Source organism: Capricornis sumatraensis, chromosome 5, assembly GCF_032405125.1.
Source record: "Capricornis sumatraensis isolate serow.1 chromosome 5, serow.2, whole genome shotgun sequence".
Lineage (NCBI taxonomy): Eukaryota > Metazoa > Chordata > Mammalia > Artiodactyla > Bovidae > Capricornis > Capricornis sumatraensis.
In genome coordinates, this window is record NC_091073.1 from 119,623,775 (window position 1) to 119,643,527 (window position 19,753).

General features: G+C 44.7%; 1 protein-coding gene across 3 annotated transcripts in view; it reads left to right on the top strand.

Moving 5' to 3' along the window:
- Positions 1–19,753, top strand: part of ACTR3B (actin related protein 3B) — a 68,241-nt gene that overhangs the window by 23,478 nt on the left and 25,010 nt on the right. The window contains exons 2-3 of one of the 3 annotated variants that reach the window (XM_068972369.1): positions 9,742–9,866; positions 10,557–10,667. In XM_068972369.1, coding sequence (XP_068828470.1) covers positions 10,596–10,667 — 72 coding nt within the window. In that variant the 5' untranslated portion in view covers positions 9,742–9,866; positions 10,557–10,595. Of the gene's footprint in view, positions 1–9,737; positions 9,867–10,556; positions 10,668–19,753 lie in introns of those variants that run through there. The other 2 variants (XM_068972371.1, XM_068972370.1) reach the window with 2 other exon arrangements.

Sequence of the window (19,753 nt, forward strand, 5' to 3'; positions counted from 1 at the left end):
TACAGTCTGTGGGGTCGTGAAAAGTGGGACAGGACTGAATGACTAAGCAACAACAGAATTGGACCATTGCCTGCTGGATTGATATATTGGAACTGGGCTTGCTGACTTTTCAGAGCAGCTTAGCTTTTACCTTAAGTGCTGCAGCTCCAAGAGGCTGAGCTTGCGCCTTTTGCTTTAATAAGGTTGTCAGCAGTGTGCAGTTGGCTGCCTCACTGACCTGCCGTCACCAGTAGAGAGGGGCATTGAAGTCAGCTATTAGCAGGATTTCCGTCCAGAAGCTCTCAGGTCGGTGCTGTCAGAACAGCAGTGGCAGGAACTAGAGAGAAAACTGTCAAGGAGATGGGCAGCAAGGAAGAGTTACGTCACCGGCTGAATTTGTTGCAAGAGGTAGAGAAGCTGGGAGGCAGCGCGAGGTGTTTGGGTTGCAGGGAGCGTGGTGGGACAGGTGGAGAGCAGGCCTCAGGTACCTTGGGGAGCTGGTGGGCTGCTTCTCCCAGCCTGGGGAACTGAACTGTGTTCCTGGTTACAGAGGCTTTGCTCCCACGGTGGAAGTTCAAGGTGCAGGGTGCCTTCCAGGGAGAGAAGGTGGAGCTCGTATACGTGCGTGGCTGTGTAGAGATGCCAGAGCAGGGCTTCCTGGCTCTGTGGGCGCAGAGGGGAGGCAAGCCCTGATGTGTGGTCATCACACCCCAGGCAGAGGGTGGCCGGAGAGCTGGCTGGGAACCTGGAGAATGGAGCTGTGATTTTATTTTGCATCCCAGGAATCTTTACTTTCCAGGGGCCTTGTCCCAGCCTAGAGAGAGAGGCAGGTTGTCCTGTCCCGTTTCACCAGGGTGGCCTGCTGAATCTCATTTATCAGTATTTGAGCTTCTGTGCAGAATTCACTTGTTTGTTTGAAGAAAGGAAGGTTTCTCTACCTTTTTTTTTTTTCTCCCCACGTTGTTGGGAAATGGGGAGCCTGATTGAAAAGTTTCAGGCAGACGCGTGTGTGCGTGCTGATCCCACTCGTGGAAGGAGCGCGTGAGAGGCGCGGGAGGGGTCAGGAGACACGGAGCGCACTTCGGACAGTCCCGTGTGTGGGAGGTCAGGTGTACAGGTCCCGTAAGCAGCTGGGAAAAGGCGTGATGCTGTGGGGGAAGGTCTAGCCTGGAGACAGAGCCAAGAGATGTGTTTGTGTTTTGAATGTCTTTAAAACCTTTATTTTGGTCATAAAAAAAAGGAAGAAAAAAAGATTATATAACAAAGACCCATTTACCCACCACCCAGAAAGAACAGATGAGAGCACAGTTGCGTCCTGTAAATACATAAACGCAGATACGCATCAGAGCGAGTGCCAGCCCCGCCCCGCCCCAGGCCTCCCGCTGTCCCTCCTTTGCTGGGTGTTTGCTGTATCCAGCCCAGGCTTCATCCTCATGTCTCAGATGCAGGATGCAATGACAGTTTCTCATATTGTTTTGTGAGTTTAAACATTTCCAAAATGATATCATGGGGCAAATAACTTCATTGAATTTTTTTTGGGGAAAATAAACCCATCAGCACTCTGCATTTTAAGATGTATCAGTGTTGCTCTGTGCAGAGCTAGATGAGAATTCTTAATCCGTGAATCTACAGCATTGTGGCATTTTCCGGGTTTCTCCGGTACACAAAATGCCGCAGTGAGTCTCTTATCGGCACGTGCCGGTTTCCCAGGAGTCATAATGAGAATTGGGGTCATGTCGTCACTCAGGTGCCACCTCCTCGGCCTTGTCCCCTATTGCCAGGTGGGTGGCTCTTCTGTACGGACTGGAAGCCTGTGCTGACCTCCGTGCCCATCAGCGGCAGACGGCAGTTTCTGGTTCTGCACATCCTAACCTTTGAATGCTAATTTCTTGCAAATATCTTCTCCTATTTTATGACATCTTTTTAAAATTATTTTTTTTATTTTCTTTAAGATACAATTTTAAAGCCTTTATTGAGAAATTTGAGACACTATTTTAAGCATGATAATTTCCTATGTATCATGTTATTGCAAAATTGATTACCTCAAAGTATTTTCCTATGTTATTACCTTATGTTTTTACTATAACATTTATTCAAACAAAGGGAATTTATAATGCAGCGCATGTGATTTAAACACATACAGTCAAATCAAATTTGATTTAAATAAGAATTTTGAACACGGTGGCTCAGCGGTGAGGAAGACACCTGCCAGTGGTAGGAGACGTTGGATCCCTGGGTCGGGAAGATCCTCTGGAGAAGGAAAGGCACCCCACTGCAGTACCCTTGTCTGGAGAATCTCATGGACAGAGCCTGGTGGGCTACAGTCCATAGTGTCGCAAAGAGTTGGGCACGACTTAGCAACTAAACAGCAACATGTAACTTGATATATTCATGTTCACAACTAGCACTTTAAAAAATTTTCATGTAGTACAGTTTTTCAGTCTTTTTATAATCTGTTTCTATTAAAAATGCATTTGGACTCCAATGTCATAAAGATTTTGTGTGTTTTCTTCTGAGGGAATCTTAAGTTTTTAAAAGAATGCGGTGTGGGAGAGAAGGGTGGTTTTCAGAATGGAAGGCCAGTTGCCCCACCGCCACTTGTTGCAGAGTGCCCCTTCAGCCGTATTGAGGCACCTTGTATGGTGGGGAACACTTCTGGTATTATTTCGTTTCATTCGTGCGTTTGTTTATCTCTGTTCCAAATTCATTTATAAATTGTTGTAAATACTGTTACTTTGGCCTGTCTCTTTATATCTGGTAGGTCTGGTTCCTCCTCCTGTTTCTTTGGTAAATACCCTCGGCTGTTCTTAGACCCTTACTCTTGATCTGGCTTCCCTGGTGGCTCAGCTGGTAAAGAATCTGCCTGCAATGCGGGAGACCTGGGTTCAGTTCCTGGTTTGGGAAGATCCCCTGGAGAAGAGAAAGGCTACCTGCTCCAGTATTCTGGCCTGGAGAATCCCATGGACTGTGTAGTCCAAGGGGTCACAAAGTCGGTCAGACATGACTGGGCGACTTTCACTTTAGTCTTTATCAGTACATTTCAGAATCAGTTTAAGTCCATGAAAAATTATGATGGGATTTTGATTAGAGACACATTAAATTTGTAGATTAATTTGGAGGAAGACTTAGTATCTCAGTGCATTGAATTTTCCTGTCCATGAATATGGTATATGTATTTTATTATTTATCTCTGTCTCCTGTGCTTTTTAGTATTCATTAAAAAGCCCATACATAGCTTTTGCTGCATTTATTTTTAGGTACCTTTCTTTATGTTTTCACTGTGAATGTTTTTTTGAAATTAAAATTTCTAATCATTGCCGGCACAGTAGGAGTGCTGCCGGGTCTCTTAAGTCGTTTTTTTAATCCGACAGTCTTGCTGTCCTGTCCTGTTTGTTCTGATTGCCTGCAGGCTCTTTTTAAGTTTTCTATGTAAGCTGTTGTATTAACTGCAAATGATGGTTATTTTGTCTCTTCCAATCCGAGTGCTTCATTTTTTTTTTCTTGATCTGGCTCCACTGGCTAGAACTCCTGTCAGTGACTACAACAGGGGATGGCAGGTACTTTTGTCTTTTTGAATTTAAGAAGAATGGTTTTGGTGTTTCATGAACGATTGCTGCAGGCTTTTGTGGAAATGCCTTTTCAGGTTAATACAGTGTTCTTGTATTCCTAGTTTACTAAAGAGGTTTTTAAAATTAAAAAAAAAAAATTATGAATGGATGTTGACCTTAAGGCTTTTTGTGTATCTGTTGAGACGATTATGTGGTTTTGACATTTAAACTTCTAATATGACGTATTACATTGATATATTTTTAAATGTTGAACAGTATTTTATCATTCTTGAAATAAACCCTACCTGGTTATGAGATATCAAGTACATGAATTGTATCTGCAAATATTTATTTGGGATTTTTGTATGTGTTCAAAAGTGAGATTAGGCTATAATTTTCCTTTTTTGTACTAGTTTTGTCTAGTTTGTGTATCAAAATTATACTGGCTTTATAAAATGAGTTTGTTAGCTTTCTTTTCTGTCCTTCAGAATAGCTCATGTAAGTTAGGAATTATCCTTTGAAGGTTTAGTAAAATATATGACATTCTTTTGGGAAATACACTGAATATTTTTATTTTTTAAAATTACTGTTGTCTGTTAACTGCTGTAGCAAAGTTTGCAAATGCTGTGAGAATTGCCAGCATGTGACACAGAGACCTGAAGTGAGGAAGTGTGGCTGGAAGGGTGGCGTTGGTGGGGTCGCTGGACTCAGTGTTGTCCCAAACCTTCAACTGGTGGGAAATGAAACAAAGCAGCGTGCGGTGAAACCAGGTGTTGCTGCTGCTGCTGCTGCTGCTGCTGCTAAGTCACTTCCGTTGTGCCCGACTCTGTACGACCCCATAGACGGCAGCCCACCAGGCTCCTCCGTCCATGGGATTTTCCAGGCAAGAGTACTAGAGTGGGGTGCCATTGCCTTCTCCGAAACCAGGTGTACCTGTATATTATTATGGTCGAAGAGAGCTGTAGGCAGCAGAGAGCTCTGGTCTTTTTTTTTTTTTAATCCCCTGGACCGGTAACTGTCTTTTAGCTGGTGTGTTTAAACAGCTTATATTTATATGAATTCCCTGGAGGTCCAGTGGTTAGGACTCCATGCTCTCACTGCCAAGGGCCTGGGTTTGATCTCTGGTCAGGGAACTAGGATCCCACAAGCTGTGCAGTGTGACCAAAAAAAAGAAAGAAAAAAAGAGAGCCACTTACATGTATTGTGATTATTGATTAGTGCTTTTCCTGTTCTGTTCTTCCTGTTTTTCATTTCTTTGTTTTGTTTTACCTAACTTTGTGTGGATTACTTTGAGTGTGTTTAGAATTTCATTTTGACTTATCTGGGGTGTTTTCGAGTGCTCCTCTTTGTGTGTGTGTGTTTTTAAGTGGTTGCTCTACCTCTTATATGGGCTTCCCTCATAGCTCAGTTGGTAAATCATCTGCCTGCAATGCTGGAGACCCAGGTTCGCTCTCTGGGTTGGGAAGATTCCCTGGAGGAGGAAACGGCAACCCACTCCAGTATTCTTGCCTGGAGAATCCCGTGGACAGAGGAGCCTGACAGGCTGCCGTCCACGGGATCGCAAGAGTCAGATACGATGTAGTGACGAAGCCACCACCTAGCTCTTACGTACACACGGCTTTTCCTAGTCTGATTGTGCTGACGTTTACCAGGTTTAGTGACATGTAGAAACCTTATCTGCTGTAAAGATAGGTCTCTTTTCCCTCCCTACTTTCTGTTATATTAAGATTTTACATTGAGAAACACATCAGCATTAACAATTTTTGCTTCAACTGCCAAACACTGTCTAGCAAACAGAAGAGAAGGAAAGTAATCGTAATTGCTCGTATTTTCGCTCTCTCCATCATTTTTCCTTCCTTCTTGGTGTCCCAGGATTCTTTTATCATCTCTCCTCTGTGTAGACCTTTCTTTAGCCATTCTTTTAGAGTAGATATGTTAGTGACAGATTCTGTTAGATTCTGTTCATCCGAGAGTGTCTTGATTTGTTCTTCATCTTTGAAGGAGGTTTTTGCCGAATATAGAATTCTTAGCAGCCATTTCTCTCAGCAGTTGGAAATAGGCAGTTTCCTTTTGAGCTCCCTGAATTCTGATGGCAGATTTGCTGGAGGTCTTCAGAGTTTTCTGTTTGGTCCTTAGTTTTTAGGTGTTTGACTATAATGTTTCTTGGTGTGGATTTCTCTGGGTTTATCCTCTTTGGAGTTTACTCAGCCTTGAATCTGTAGGTTTCTCTCGGTTCCTGTTTTTTTTTGGTCAGATTTGACAAATTTTTAATGATCCTTTCTTTGGATGCTTTTCCAGCCCTCCTCCCTTTCTCCTCTTGTCTGGAACTCGGGGTGTATGAGTGTCACATCTGCCTTTGTCCAGCCCACACGTCCCGAAGGCCCCGTTCATTTGTTTCCCAGTGTGTTTTCTCTCCGTTGTTCAGATTGGGCCATTTCTGTCGTTACGTCTTCGAGTTCATCGATCTGTTCCCCGTCCTTTTCTTCTTCCGGGCCAGTATGCAGGCTTTATTTCAGGTATTGTGTGTTTTGGCTCTAAAATCTCTGTGTGGTTTTGTCTTTCCACCTTCTGTCTGTGCTGTGAGCTTCTTTTCTTTCGCTTGTTTCAGATGCGTTTGTAGTTGCTCCCTGGAATGTTCTGTGGTGGCTCCTAAAGTCGTTTGCTGATTCTGTTATCTGTGCCATCTCGGCGTTGGCTTTATGGGTCATCTTTTCTTTTTTCACTCGAGATATTCCTGGTTCCTGCTATGGGGAGAAATTTTTTTCTTTTTTTAAACCTGGACATTTTGGTTATTATGAGATTCCAGTTCTTACTTAACTCTTAGCTTTTAGCAAGTCATTTCTGGTGGTGCTTCAAGCAGGAAAAGGGGGATACCCCTTGTTAATGCTAGTTTGGGGTTCAAGTTCAGGTTTTCCTCTTGGCCTTTGTTGACAATCATTTGGGGAGGGGTTGCATGCTACTGCTGAATGAGGGCAGGAGTTTGGCACCCGCCCCCCTCAGGCCTCTGCAGGTACCATGCCCTGGGAGGGCAGGGGTGGCAGTGCTGACTTCCACTGGGCCTTCTCTGATGGAACCCCAGTGTGAGCCGGAGGGGTGGGCTGAGCCCTGCCTCCCGTGTGGTGTCTACACTGTACGTGGGGGTTTGTTTTTCTGTTGTGTTTGACTGGAGTCAGGGAGTGGTATGTTGCCACTGCCCCTTTCATCGTCTTTGGCTCGAGATAGCAGGCTTTTGGGGACCAGTTCTGTTTGCTCCCATTGGTGTTTCTGGGTCGTTGGCTTCCCTGGCAGCCAGTGTGTCTATGGGACAAAGGAGACCCAGGAAGTCACCCCTGTCTTGGTCCTTGGGTCCTGGGGTCCCCAGGCAGTCTGCCGCTTCACCCCTCAGCATTTTTATGTTTCTTTCAAACATAAAGTCCAGTCATTCCAGCAGTGCTTAGAGAGAGGAGTAGGGAAAAGGATGTTTATTCCGTCCTTCCAGAAGCAGAACTCCAAGTTTAATGAATTTTGGATGCTTTTGAACTGTGGTGTTGGAGAACAGTCTTGAGAGTCCCTTGGACTGCAAGGAGATCAAACCAGTCAATCCTAAAGGAAATCAGTCCTGAATACTCATTGGAAGGACTGATGCTGAAGCTGAAACTCCAATACTTTGGCCATCTGATGCAAATAACTGACTCACCTGAAGAGACCCCAATGCTGGGAAAGATTGAGGGCGGGAAGAAAAGGGGACGACAGAGGATGAGATGGTTGGATAGCATCACCGACTTGATGGACATGAGTTTGAGCAAGCTCCGGGAGTTGGTGATGGACAGGGAAGCCTGGCATGCTGCAGTTCATGGGGTCACAAAGAGTCAGACAGGACTGAGCAACTGAACTGAACTGAACTGGATAGGCAGTACAGTCATGTGACATACACGTTAAATGGTATTAAAAATGTCCAGTGAAAATTCGCTTTCTCCTGCCCAGTGCCCTCTCAGATGGGCAGCTAATGATTCTGGTTTCTTGTGCTTCCTTCCCAAGTTAACCCTACGTGTACCAGCAAATATTAATATTCACAGACATGTGTACCCAAGTGGTGGCATTCCACAGACACCATTTTGGACCTTGCTTTTTCTCTTTTTTCTCATGACCCTCCAACCTTAGTGAACCTTGTGGATCAACACATGGAGGACCGTTTGGCTCTTCTTCACAACCTCATGGTATTTCGTCGCATGGAGATGCCACATGCACGTAACCAGCTGGAAGGTCTAGGTGTTGACCCTGTTATCTGTTATATTCATTGTCCTACATCTCAGTGTTTGCTGCACACTTCTTGTCTCTCTGTTTACACCCGAGTCAGGGTCCTTTAGTGAGCTTTGGTGTGCTGGAGAAAGCTGTGGGTTACTTAGATCTGTGTTCTGCGATGAGTCACGTATATATACTCCAAGAACACGCAGAGGTTCTCACTGATAGCCACTCTTCCAGACGCTTTTCTCCATCATGTTCACAAGGACTGTTTGGACCATCTTGCTTTGCATAGGGATGAACAAAAGATTTTGAATATAAGCTCTGTGTACCCACCTTCCCTCTCTTTCATGACTTCAGTTACTTCTGTATCACAGTTAGAAGCACACTTTATGGTTTTGTTGTTGTTGCAAAGGGCCACTAAAACATTGGTCCTTTGTAATTTGGGGTCAGAGTACTTGCGTGTAGCTTTGGGGAGGGATAAGACGTACTTTGTTGTTGCGTAAAGTTTTGAATGTGGTGGCTTCATTCTCACTAAATTTAGCGTGTTTTTCTTTAAGGTGGTGGTTTTTCTTCCGTTAGATAGATTGCCCATGGTGTCATGATTGGAGGGTCTTTGTGCCTTTGTGTGTCTGCAGTCTCTGATGCTGACTTGGTGGTGGGATTCTAGGTTCAGGCCTGGTTAAGTCTGTCGCTGGCAGCGCTGCCCGGTCAGGAGCGCTGAGGTCTCCAGCAGGGCGCTTGTGGGGCCCTCTGAGATGCCGCAGGTGCCTGGATGACGGCGTGTCCGTGTGCTGCGTGGTGGTGCATGGTGTTCACAGGTGGGCTGTGCTTGTTTCTGCAGGTGCCTTCGTGAGCGTTGGCCCTCCGGACTCTCCTGGCCCCTTTCTCAGCCTCGTGGCCCCGACAGGCTCACTGCTTCTCACCCGAATGCCTTCTCTAGCTCAGTCCCCAGCGTGTCCTGCAGAAAATTCTGGTGCTTCAGATGCGTGCCACCCTTCATAACTTGACAGCTTCGAGGCTCAATGTGGCAGTGGGTTGGAGTGAGAAAAGGAGGCGGGCACGGTGACTTCTGTCCTCTTTTTTTTCTGCTTTTGAGGCTGTTACTTGAAGATGCCTTTCTGAGGAAAAGGATTAAAATTCACTCCCATAGCTTTGTTGCTGTTCTTCATTTGTAAATAAATTGGGGATTTCAGGCAGTCTACCTTTAAAAAGTACTGTATGTGTTTACTAATTTGTTTTGGAATAAAGTTGATGAAGAGGAGTTTATAGGGATTCAGAACGTAACCAGGGGCTTGGAATTGAAATGGAAAATTGAATCTTTGTAAGGCTTTCCACATTAGATGTTAAATTCTGGAGTTAAGTTTTATATGATTATTTACTATTAAGTATATTTCTAAATATCAAGGTTAAGCTCTTATTAAAATTTTTCCAAAAAGTCATTAATATTTTTACATAATACAGTTGTTTGATTGTACTTTTCTTTTGTCAGATATTAGCAAACTCTTGGTTTTTCTTTTAATGAGAAGTCAGGTTTTTTTGTAACAATACTAAAAATGTATTTAAAATCTGAGATAGAGCTTTATGAATATGACTTGAGAGCATATAGTCCTTTTTCAGTTTACTCCTTAAAATATTTAAAATTTTGTCTTTCTATATTTTAAATTTTGGCACCTATTTGATAACTCCATGGGCATTTCATTTACTATCCTGAGGGATTTTTTTTCAGATGAAACTAAGAAATTTAGCAGTACAGCTTTTGTCAGCTTTGAAAGTAAACCAGCTAAGTTCCTTTGTGCCTTGCTGAAAATAATGCTGGGCCCTAACAGCTTGTTTCTGTATTACTTTATGTGCTCCTCTGTGAGCCGCTTGACCCCAAATAGAACCCTAACGTTGACATTTTGCTTGTACATGCATAGGGACTATGTCATCCTTTCTTGATGGTTGGAATGAGCGTGTGTGGTGATGGACGCTTTGTGCTGTCTTCCCTCAGGTATCGCCATCAGAGAATCGGCGAAGGTGGTTGACCAAGCCCAGAGGAGGGTACTGAGGGGCGTTGATGACCTGGACTTCTTCATAGGGGATGAAGCCATAGATAAACCCACGTACGCCACCAAGGTAAACCCTGCTGTGAGCGCACAGACACCGCCAGGGTAAACCCCCCTGTAAGAGCACAGCCAGGACAGGGCAGCGGGACAGGCGATACAGAGGGCTGCTCTGTGTGGGGACGGTGCCCGTGAGCGGCGGAGTGTGTTTTGTTCTTCTGTTGGAAAACAGGTTTTTGTTGTTGGTTTGACTTGGGTGTTTCTGATGTGGGAGAGCAGGTGAACTCACACAGCCCCAGGATGCAGAACTGACCCGGGATGCTGGACCACGTAGGAAGCCAAGGTCTGCCCCCACGGGATACTGCAGGTGGACTAAATACCCGGCCAGATGTGGAAAGCTGTAGATTGGTCAGTTGAAAAAGAAGCACTAAAATTATTTAACTAGACATTTGTTCTAAAAAAGAAACCGTACAAACTCCACAGATCAAATGGTGGGGTAGGCTAGCTGTACTTTCCCATCTGTTACCTGTCCCATGGTTCAGACGATTCTCTGTGCTTAGAAATGGCTGGAGTAGATAAGCAGTGATCTAATACAGTCTTTCTGGTGAAATGCCTGTTACTTCTTTATGTAAGTTAACATTCTCTCCATGCAAAGGCCCTGTTTTCTCTAATAACTGGGTCTCTTCCATCTCTCCTGGGCCAGTGTGGTTGTTAAACTGTTACTCTTACTGATATGAACGTGGTTTGGTTTCTCTTGCTTTAGTGGCCAATAAGACATGGAATAATTGAAGACTGGGATCTGATGGAAAGGTTCATGGAACAAGTGATTTTTAAATATCTTCGAGCTGAACCTGAGGATCATTACTTTTTAATGGTGAGTGACTGGAACTAAGAAGAATATATCCCTGTAAATTCCAAGTTGCTTAGATTTTAAGTCCAAGTTTCATTCTTCCCTGGAGAGCTTTAAATTCCTGCTGAAACTGTTTGTATGAATCGGGGTACTTTTTGGGTAAATGACAGAAGGCTCAGCAAAAATGTCTAGAACCAAAAGGGGCTTATTGTCTCACAGAATGGGAAGGCCAGATTCAGGCCGCTCCAGGGCTGGTTATTTCAGCAGCTCAGAGATGGGAGGCGACGGCCAGCCTAAGGCAGTAGTTTGGCCTCTCGTTTTGGTTCCCGTCCGGCCAGGATGGCGGTCCAAGTTCCTATACCACCCCTTGGTGTGTTGTCTTTCAGACGTAGAAGTGCTTCCTAAGAATTAAGAATCCCTTCCCAGAAACCTTCCTGGTAGATTTGCGCAGTCCATCCATGCCTAAACCTGGTCCCTTGCAAGGGGAGTGCAGTGACCTTCATAGGTGTGGATTAACCAAGATTCTCCCTGGGGCTGATGAGGGGACCACGTCAGACACCTGGCCCCAGGAGGGCAGGTACATAAATGGGCCTCCAGTGGCACCGAAAATGGGGGTGGAGTGGATTTGGGTGGGAAGCCAGTTGTGTACTCAGATGTCTTCCTGAAGTAAGCGTATGACTCTGATTTTGCTTCTTATAGCAGAGGAAACTGAGTCAAGATGTTACTTTGCCAGGATTTAAATCTTACTCTGAAATAAAATTGAGCTGAATTATGGGCCCTGATAGTGTGGTACTTAATTGATCTTGTTCAAACAATGTAAAACTTGACAGAGAAATGAAAAGAAATCTCTCGTTATGGAATCTTTCCCAATTATTCTCCTCAACATCACATGTTCTCTTCCATGAAATGTTCTTTTTAAGTTAAAATTAATTGCACAAAGAAAACACTTGTGTTATGGAGAGCAATTGCACGCAACATAAGTTGCACATTAAAACCTACATAATTTAGCTTTGGATTTTTTCCATGCAAGTACATTGTCAAACGGTCCCTGGTCCAATTATATAGCTTTCTCTAATGTTAAATATGGAGTGTTCTTTAGAATTATCTGGCTTAAAATATGTTAACCTCAAAGACTATTATGGTGGTCGATAGAATCTGTATATTTAATATCTATCAGAGCAAGTGCTTGAAGGTGCTCTGATGTTTTTTCCTGGCTATGTCACCACAACCAGGAATTACCGAGGGTGAGTGCCGTGTCTTACTGGCCATGTGTGTGTTCTCTCCTGTGCCTTTACAGTGGTTTATGTAAAACAGTTGGAGCTGGGAGGCTGGCGGTGTGTCTGAGTGGCGTTATCTTTACAGCCAGAGCAAACCGCAGACTCCCACCCGTCACATTTGGCGTTTCCCCTTCTCTTGCACATCACGTAACTACCTGCCTGCTGGACAGCACTTCAGGGGAGGCGCCGCCCAGCGGCTTCTTTCTGTCTGCCCCAGCTTCCCTGCCAGAGGTTTCTTCTCCCTCCACTCAGGGGATGCCTGCTCTCAGCCTGTGGGGCAGGTGCACACCGCTAGGACACAGCCCACAGGCAACGTTCTCTCCAAGAAATTTTTTTCTGCTTGAGCCTGCATTAGCCTGGGAAGTGCTAGTGGTAAGGAACCCGCCCACCAGTGAGGAGACGCAGGACACGTGAGGTCAATCGCAGAGTCAGAATCCCCTGGAGAAGAAAATGGCGACCTGGCAACCCACTCCAGTATTCTTGCCATGAACAGAGGAGCCTGGTGGGCTGTGGTCCATGGGGTCCCAAGGAGTCGGACACGACTGAGCACACACACACGCACAAGATAAACACGTTCTTGAAAGAGATGGGGCGTGTTTCATATGAACATGGAAAAGTTCATTGGCCAAATATGAGTACCTACAATGAACCCTCAAAAATAATCCAGTTGATTAAAGGTCAGAAAATACTGTGTTCCACGTATTGTGCTTTGGCCTTTCCAGATCAGTTCGTTGCACAGCGTGACTGAGGAGGTGACGAGAAGGCACGCATCTTTCAGGTTCATGCCCGCAGTCCCCTGTTAATGGGGAAGTTCCGGGGGGTGAAGCTGGTGTAGAGAGAGGGATGGTCAAGTCTGAAAGTCAGCTGAAGACATTTACGAAACTCTGGCATCAGATGAGGGCTTCTTGGGATAAGAGAAGCCAGTGGGGTTAAATTAAGGGTCCTCAGGCATCCCCCAAGCTGCTCTTTATGGCTGCGGTGACCAGGTGCCTGGACGGCGTGAGAATGACTCATCATGGCTCGTGCTTTTCAAGATGTTTCCGAGACTCAGCTCCTCTCGGTCATGTGGATTGAGCAGATAGCAAACGGGAATCCTGCCCTTTTCTCCCAACACTGATTTGCCCAGAGCTCAAGACAGAATCGCGTGTGTTAGAACCTTGGGGTGCTCTTGAGTGGGAATCAAGTTGTCTCATTGGGGAGATTTGCAGACTGCTTGAATGTGAGTCACGGGGGAGGAGCAAGCAGCATGCATGCCCGAGAACCAGGAGCACCAGGAGAGATGGGCATGCCGGCTCAGGGAGAGCCGCCCATCCCTCGTGTGTTCCTGCCACCAGGAGAGATGGGCGTGCCGGCTCAGAGAGAGCCGCCCGTCCCTCGTGTGTTCTGCCACGGGGTCCTCAGTGGCCCGGGTGATGCCCGCCCGCGTGGGTGAGGGCCTGTCTCCCTACTCGCTCCTGACTGCTCACCTCTCCCTGAGACACGTCACAGACGCACCCAGAAGCGATGCTGTACCCGCTCTCCAGCGGCCCTCGCGCTGCCTGTGACCGTGTGTGTTCCCTTCCCGACTCTTGAGAGCGATGTGGACCCACTCTGTCCAGCGTGGTGGTCGCCGGCCGGAGCGGAGGTGGACGGCCCCATGTTCGTGCGGTCCCACCCCTGACCACGTGCTTTCCGCCTTCCGGCGCCTTGTCATCTCCTCTCCTGTTCTCCCCGCCTTGAGGCTTTATCCTTCTAGAAAGGTTTCTTCACTGCAGTTACAGAGAGTCTTGGGGGTGGAGCGCTATTAGGCCCATGTGCATCCAGAAATGTGGGTTGGCTTTATGGTGCTGATTAATTAATTCATTTCCAATTAATGCCAGATGATGTGGCACCATTATTAATGAATAAAAATGTGTGTAACTTGTGTTCATGTGACGTTTTAATCATGTTTCAGTATTAAAAAAATAAGAATTTGATACCTCTAGTTTAAATCTGATACTAAATAATGGTTTGGGAAAGCTTCATTTAGATTGGTGTCCTAAAGGAACAGTTACGAGCGGGAAACGTAAAGGAAAGGGAGGATTGAGAAAAAACGGATTTATGATTATGGTTCTCAGAACCCATGAGAATTTGCCCTTAAAAATGCTGAATTTAATTTGGGAACCAGGAGAACCTAATTATGTTGAAAACATTCCCTTAAATGGAAGTATACAGATTTTAAGGTAAATTCTTCCCAGATGGTGAATTGTTTGGTAGCAAGTAATTAAAGTGTAAAATGCAGTGGTGTAAGCAAGTTAAGGGTTCTGTTTTTCTTAAATACATTTGTAGTAAGCAGGGCAGCTTCCTTGTGTCATTGGAGATCTGTTTAGCACATGGCTTCCATTCAAAGGTTACCTTATGACCACAGATTGACTGCTGCAGCTCCAGTCATCACCTCTGCATTCCAGGAAGGTGTTAAGAGCAGCAGAAGGGAGTCTACTACTTGAGTCTCCCTTCACCCTTGTAAGGAGCTCTCCTAGAAGCCATATCCACCGGCTTTAGCTTCTTGTTGGCCAGAACTTACTCACTTAGCCGTCCCTGTCCTTCAAGAAGTCTGGGAAATGCTTTTCCTCTGGGCCCATGATTGATCAGTGGTCTGTGATTAAAGCAGAAGGGAGGCTAGGTGCTGGGTAGGGAACTCGCATTGCCTGCCGTAATAATGTGACCGTGGGCATGAAGACAGTGGCAAGACAAGATCCCATTCAACGTCTTAACACTCTGGCCAGGTGTGGCGAGGTCACCTGTGCTGGGAGCCAGCAGGCCGCTTCCCCAGCTCTGCTCGCTGCCCTGCCACTGTGAGTCTCTCCATCTGGATAAATACATCGGAGAGCTGTACTGGGCATTTCTGTGGAACTTTGCACACAAGCTGTAACCCCAGATTTCACAACATTTGTAAAGATTTTTTAGTATAGAACTGTAAGTGTGAATTAGAAAATTTGGAAGATATCTGGGGGACTTTTCACACCCCTATGCCATTAACATACATTTTAATATTGAGCATATCTTCACTTAATCTTTTCACTGTGTTTTTATATGTTTTTGCATCAATATTGTGTTTTCCATCCCTCTCCCCCCATGAAGGGAGAGGTTTTCATAATCCTCATTTTAGTGGCTGTATAATCCTCTATCCAGTGAATATTTCCCGTCTGTTTAGCACTTCCACTATTTTTAGATGTTTACTTTCACTTCCAATTTCTTGGTTTTATAAGAAGTAATACGAAGTAATCTTTGCATAGTTTTTTCTATATTTAGAATACTTTTTATGTTAAAAATATAAAAGTTATGTATTAATATGATTTTGGGGTCCAGAAGTATTAGTAACTTTGAATCTTTAGCATACCATTTCATACTGAAATCTTCAGTGTACAAGAGACCACATCATTTGAACTCTTGGCAGAATTGGATTAATATTTTTGATTATTTGACATTAATCTCTGTTTTTAATAACTTGGGCCTTAAACCTTTTTCGTATGTTGGTTGTCCATCCTCTTTTGTGAATTGCCTGTTCATGTTCTCTGCTGTGTTTTTACATATCAGTGTTATATTGCTTTTCCTATAGCTGTGATTTCTATGAATTTTTTTTAACCTAGAAGTTTTTTTTAATGTGTTAGTCACTCAGTCGCATCCAACTCTTTGTGACCCCATGTACCAGCCCACCAGGCTCCTCCATCCATGCGATTCTCCAGGCAAGAGAGTACCGGAGTGGGTAGCCATTCCCTTCTCTGGGGATCTGCCCAACCCAGGGATTGAACCTGGGTCTCCTGCGCTGCAGGTGATTCTTTACTGTCTGAACCACCAGGGAAGAAAGATTTTCGCATCTGGTCCTATTTGTGACGAATAAATGGAAAAAGTGGAAACAGTAACAGATTTTATTTCTTGGGTTCCACAATTGCATGGACAGTGACTGCTGACATGAAATTAAAAGACGCTTGCTCCTTGGAAGAAAAGCTGTGACAAACCTAGAGAGCATATTTTGCCGACAAAGGTCCGTCTAATCAAAGCTCTGGTTTTTCCGGTAGTCATGTACACATGTGACGGGGGGAGCATAAAGAAGGCTGAACACTGAAGAATTGGTGCTTCTGAACTGTAGTGTTGGAGAAGACTCCTGAGAGTCCCTTGAAATGCAAGAAGATCCAACCAGTCCATCCTAAAAGAAATCAACCCTGATTATTCATTGGAAGGACTGATGCTGAAGCTGAAGCTCTAATACTTTGGCCACCTGATGCAACTCATTGGAAAAGACTGATGCTGGGAAAGCTCGAAGGCAAGGGGAGAAGGGGATGACAGAGGATGAGATGGTTGATGGCATCACCGACTCGGTGGACATGAGTTTGAGCAAACTCCAGGAGATGGTGAGGGACAGGGAAGCCTGACTTGCTGCAGTTCATGGAGTCACAAAGATTCGGATGTGACTGATAGACTGAACAACACAAATTTCTTTTGTGGTAAAATGTACATACTGTAAAATTTACCATTTTAACCATTTTTGATTGTCCAGTTTGATGAATGGAATACATTCACGCTGTTGTGCAGCTCTTACCACCATCCACCTCCAGGACTGGTTCATCTTCCAGACTGGCACTCTGACCCCGGGAAAGAACGACTCCCCCCTCCCCTCCCCCCGCTCCCCCGCCTTTGTGTCTCTGTGACTGCAGCTGTTCCAGGCCCTCATGCGAGCCGACTTGAACAGTATTTGCCCTTTCGTGACTGGCTTGCTTCACTTAGTGTAATGGCTTCAGGCTTCAGCCGCATTGTGGCGTAGCAGAATTTTCGTCCTTTTTAGGGCTGATAAATGTTCTTGTTTGTATGTACCACATTTTTTTTATACTGTGAACTCTTATAATAGGTAGCAACCTTTTGTCCGGGGCACATACTTGTTTTTGTCATTTTCCCCCCCTTTGCACATTATGTTTTGAACTTCTATACCTGTGAATTTTTATGTAGTAAGCCTATTCTCCTTTGATGTTGACATGTGATTTTCATCCGTCTGGAATTTATTTGGAGCACCAGTTGACACTGAACTCAAACCCAGGAAGAATCCAGGAGCCTGGCTTCGTCTGTTTTCTTGCTGGGGACGTCTTCCATAGGCTCAGGTTTTGCTTCAGACCAAACAGGCAGCTCTTGGCTGGGAGACGAGAAACACTCCCTGTTAGCATGCACACTTCTCATGCTGTTTTCGTCTTTTCCTGATCCTTTTTCCCCTCTAGTTTAGATGCTTTGTTTATAAAGTGTACTTATTAAGGTGCTTGCATTCCTCTTCAAGGTGAGAAAAGGTTTTGTAGATCTCTGTAGTTAATATATATAATTTCTTCTGGTGTGAGTTAGGTTATCAGTAGTAGAGCTGGCGTTTATCCAGCCCCTGCTCTGTGCCCTGCCCCTCCCCCACTCAGCATTTGCATGTATTTACCCAGTTATTTAACCCCACCAACAGCCTTTGTTTTTCAGGTTGATAAGAAGTACTTTAAGGAGATATTTGGTAGCCAGTACTGTTGAAACCTGCAGCTATTACTCATGTGCTTTAAATGAAAGAAATGGTAAAACAGGAGTTGTAGCACTGTGCTGACTATGTGCTGGGGCTTTTTTTTTTTTTAAGGGAGTAACAGGTTTAATCGCAACACCTTGAGGTTGGCACGTTAAAATAAGTTACATGTTGCTGGGTGACTTTTAGATCCCTTATTTACAGTCTGCTTTTGATGACTCTATCATTTCTTCCTTAAGATTGTGTTCTCTCTCCCATCCGGGGAATATATTGATTCTAATTACAGTGATTAAAACTTGCTTGGGGCACTGTGTTTGAGCTTTGCCTTAGTTGCTAGACAGGAGTCTGAACTAAAGCCCGCCGTCGACGGCCAGACTGACTTGTTTGAAAAGACAGGTACCCCTTTAACCATATGTTAGTGTTTAGTCCAGCGGTGTTGCTTGTTTTAACCCTGTGCTGTGACAGGTCTCTGAAATGTTCCCATCTCATAATCTGACACTCTGCCCTTCAAGCAGCTCCCCTTCCTCTCCACCGCACACCTTCTTTTATTTTTCTTGAAGTTGTTGACACAGAAGAACTTTTAGGAGTGTTCATTTAACAGCTTATTCGAGAGAGTGTTTCGTATCAGCACCCATGGAGCCCACCCTTTCTAATGGCTGCGGAAGGCGGTGTTTATGCACGGGGTGTCATCTGTTGCGTCAGTTCCCGCTGCTGCTACGTCGCGTCAGTCGTGTCCGACTCTGTGCGACCCCAGAGACGGCAGCCCACCAGGCTCCCCCGTCCCTGGGATTCTCCAGGCAAGAACACTGGAGTGGGTTGCCATTTCCTTTTCCAAGTCATGAAAGTGAAAAGTGAAAGGGAAGTTGCTCAGTCGTGTCGGCTCTTAGCGACCCCATGGACTGCAGCCCACCAGGCTCCTCCGTCCATGGGATTTTCCAGGCAAGAGTGCTGGAGTGGGGTGCCACTAGTGATGGGCATTTAGGTTTTTTCCGATCTTAGGAACAGTGCCTCTCTGAGGCACTTTTTGTTTTTTGCCTGGACAGGGTAATGTGATTTTGTTTTGTGGTCTCAGCCAAGAGACTGTGTCACTAGTAGGCATTTTCTCACTGCTCCTTGCTGATGCTTTTGGTAACAATAACTCACCACGTGCCAGGTGCTGCCTCGGTTTAGGCTCCTGTGAGGTCAGCGCTAATTGTGCATAGAGAGAGGAAGTCACTTTCCAAACTTAGGAAAATTTGTGGACCACAGAGCTCTCCTCTTTGCTGCCCGCTGTGGTGTCTGGTTTTGATGTGTTTTGTTTGTGAATTCATGTTTGAAAACTCAGGTTTGATTTTCCTCTTTGATTTCTCTTGGGTGAGTTTTTCCTGATAATTCAGTAATTTTTAAAAATTGTTTTAGTTACTTTTATTTGTACAGTTTAAAATATTTTGAAAGAATGTTAGACTTGAAGGTTTAAAAAAAGCTTTACAGATTACTTCCATATACTCTTCCTCCAGCTCCCTGTTAACATCTTTCATAACCGCAGTGTAATTATCAAAACTAGAAAATCAACATTGATGTGATGCTGCTAACTCATCCACAATCCAGATTTGGACTTTTCTGGTATTTCCCTTTTTTGGTCCCAAGACTCAGTATTTAAAAAAAAAATTAATGTAGCTATACTTTTGCGTATTTACTTATATTTGTAGGGGTGACTACTTCCTCCTGTGCTTAGTGACTAGGTTGTTACATTTCCACATTTTTTCTTACCTTCTCTTTCTTTCCTCTGTCACTTGTTTTGGACTGATTATTACTAAACACTGGGCTTCCCTGTTGGCTCACAGGGTAAAGAATCGCCTGCAATACAGGAGACCGGGGTTCGATCCCTGGGTCAAGAAGATCCGCTGGAGAAGGGAATGGCTACCCACTCCACTATTCCTGCCTGGAGAATTCCACAGAGGGAGGAGCCTGGCTGTAGTCCATGGGGTTGCAAAGAGTTGGACACGACTAACACTTTGACTAAACAGTCTAATATTTACGTCTATAACGTTATGTGTACTAATGTATGTGATGCTCTGTCAATAAAACAATTATTTTTTGATTCCATGATACGAGGGTATCAGTGTCTTTTTATTCTTTCCTCCTTTCCATGTATACCTCTCAACTCAATACTGGTCCTGCTGACTTAATTTACAGTGTTGACATTCTGTTCTATAGCTATAATTCACAGAAAAGAAAAATCTTTATTTCTACACCTTAAATGGATTAATTGCTCACTGTGAGTCATTGGTTGTACTTTCTGCATTTTTATTGTTTGACTAAAGCTTATCTCCTAATAGTTAATTCAGGAAAGCTTC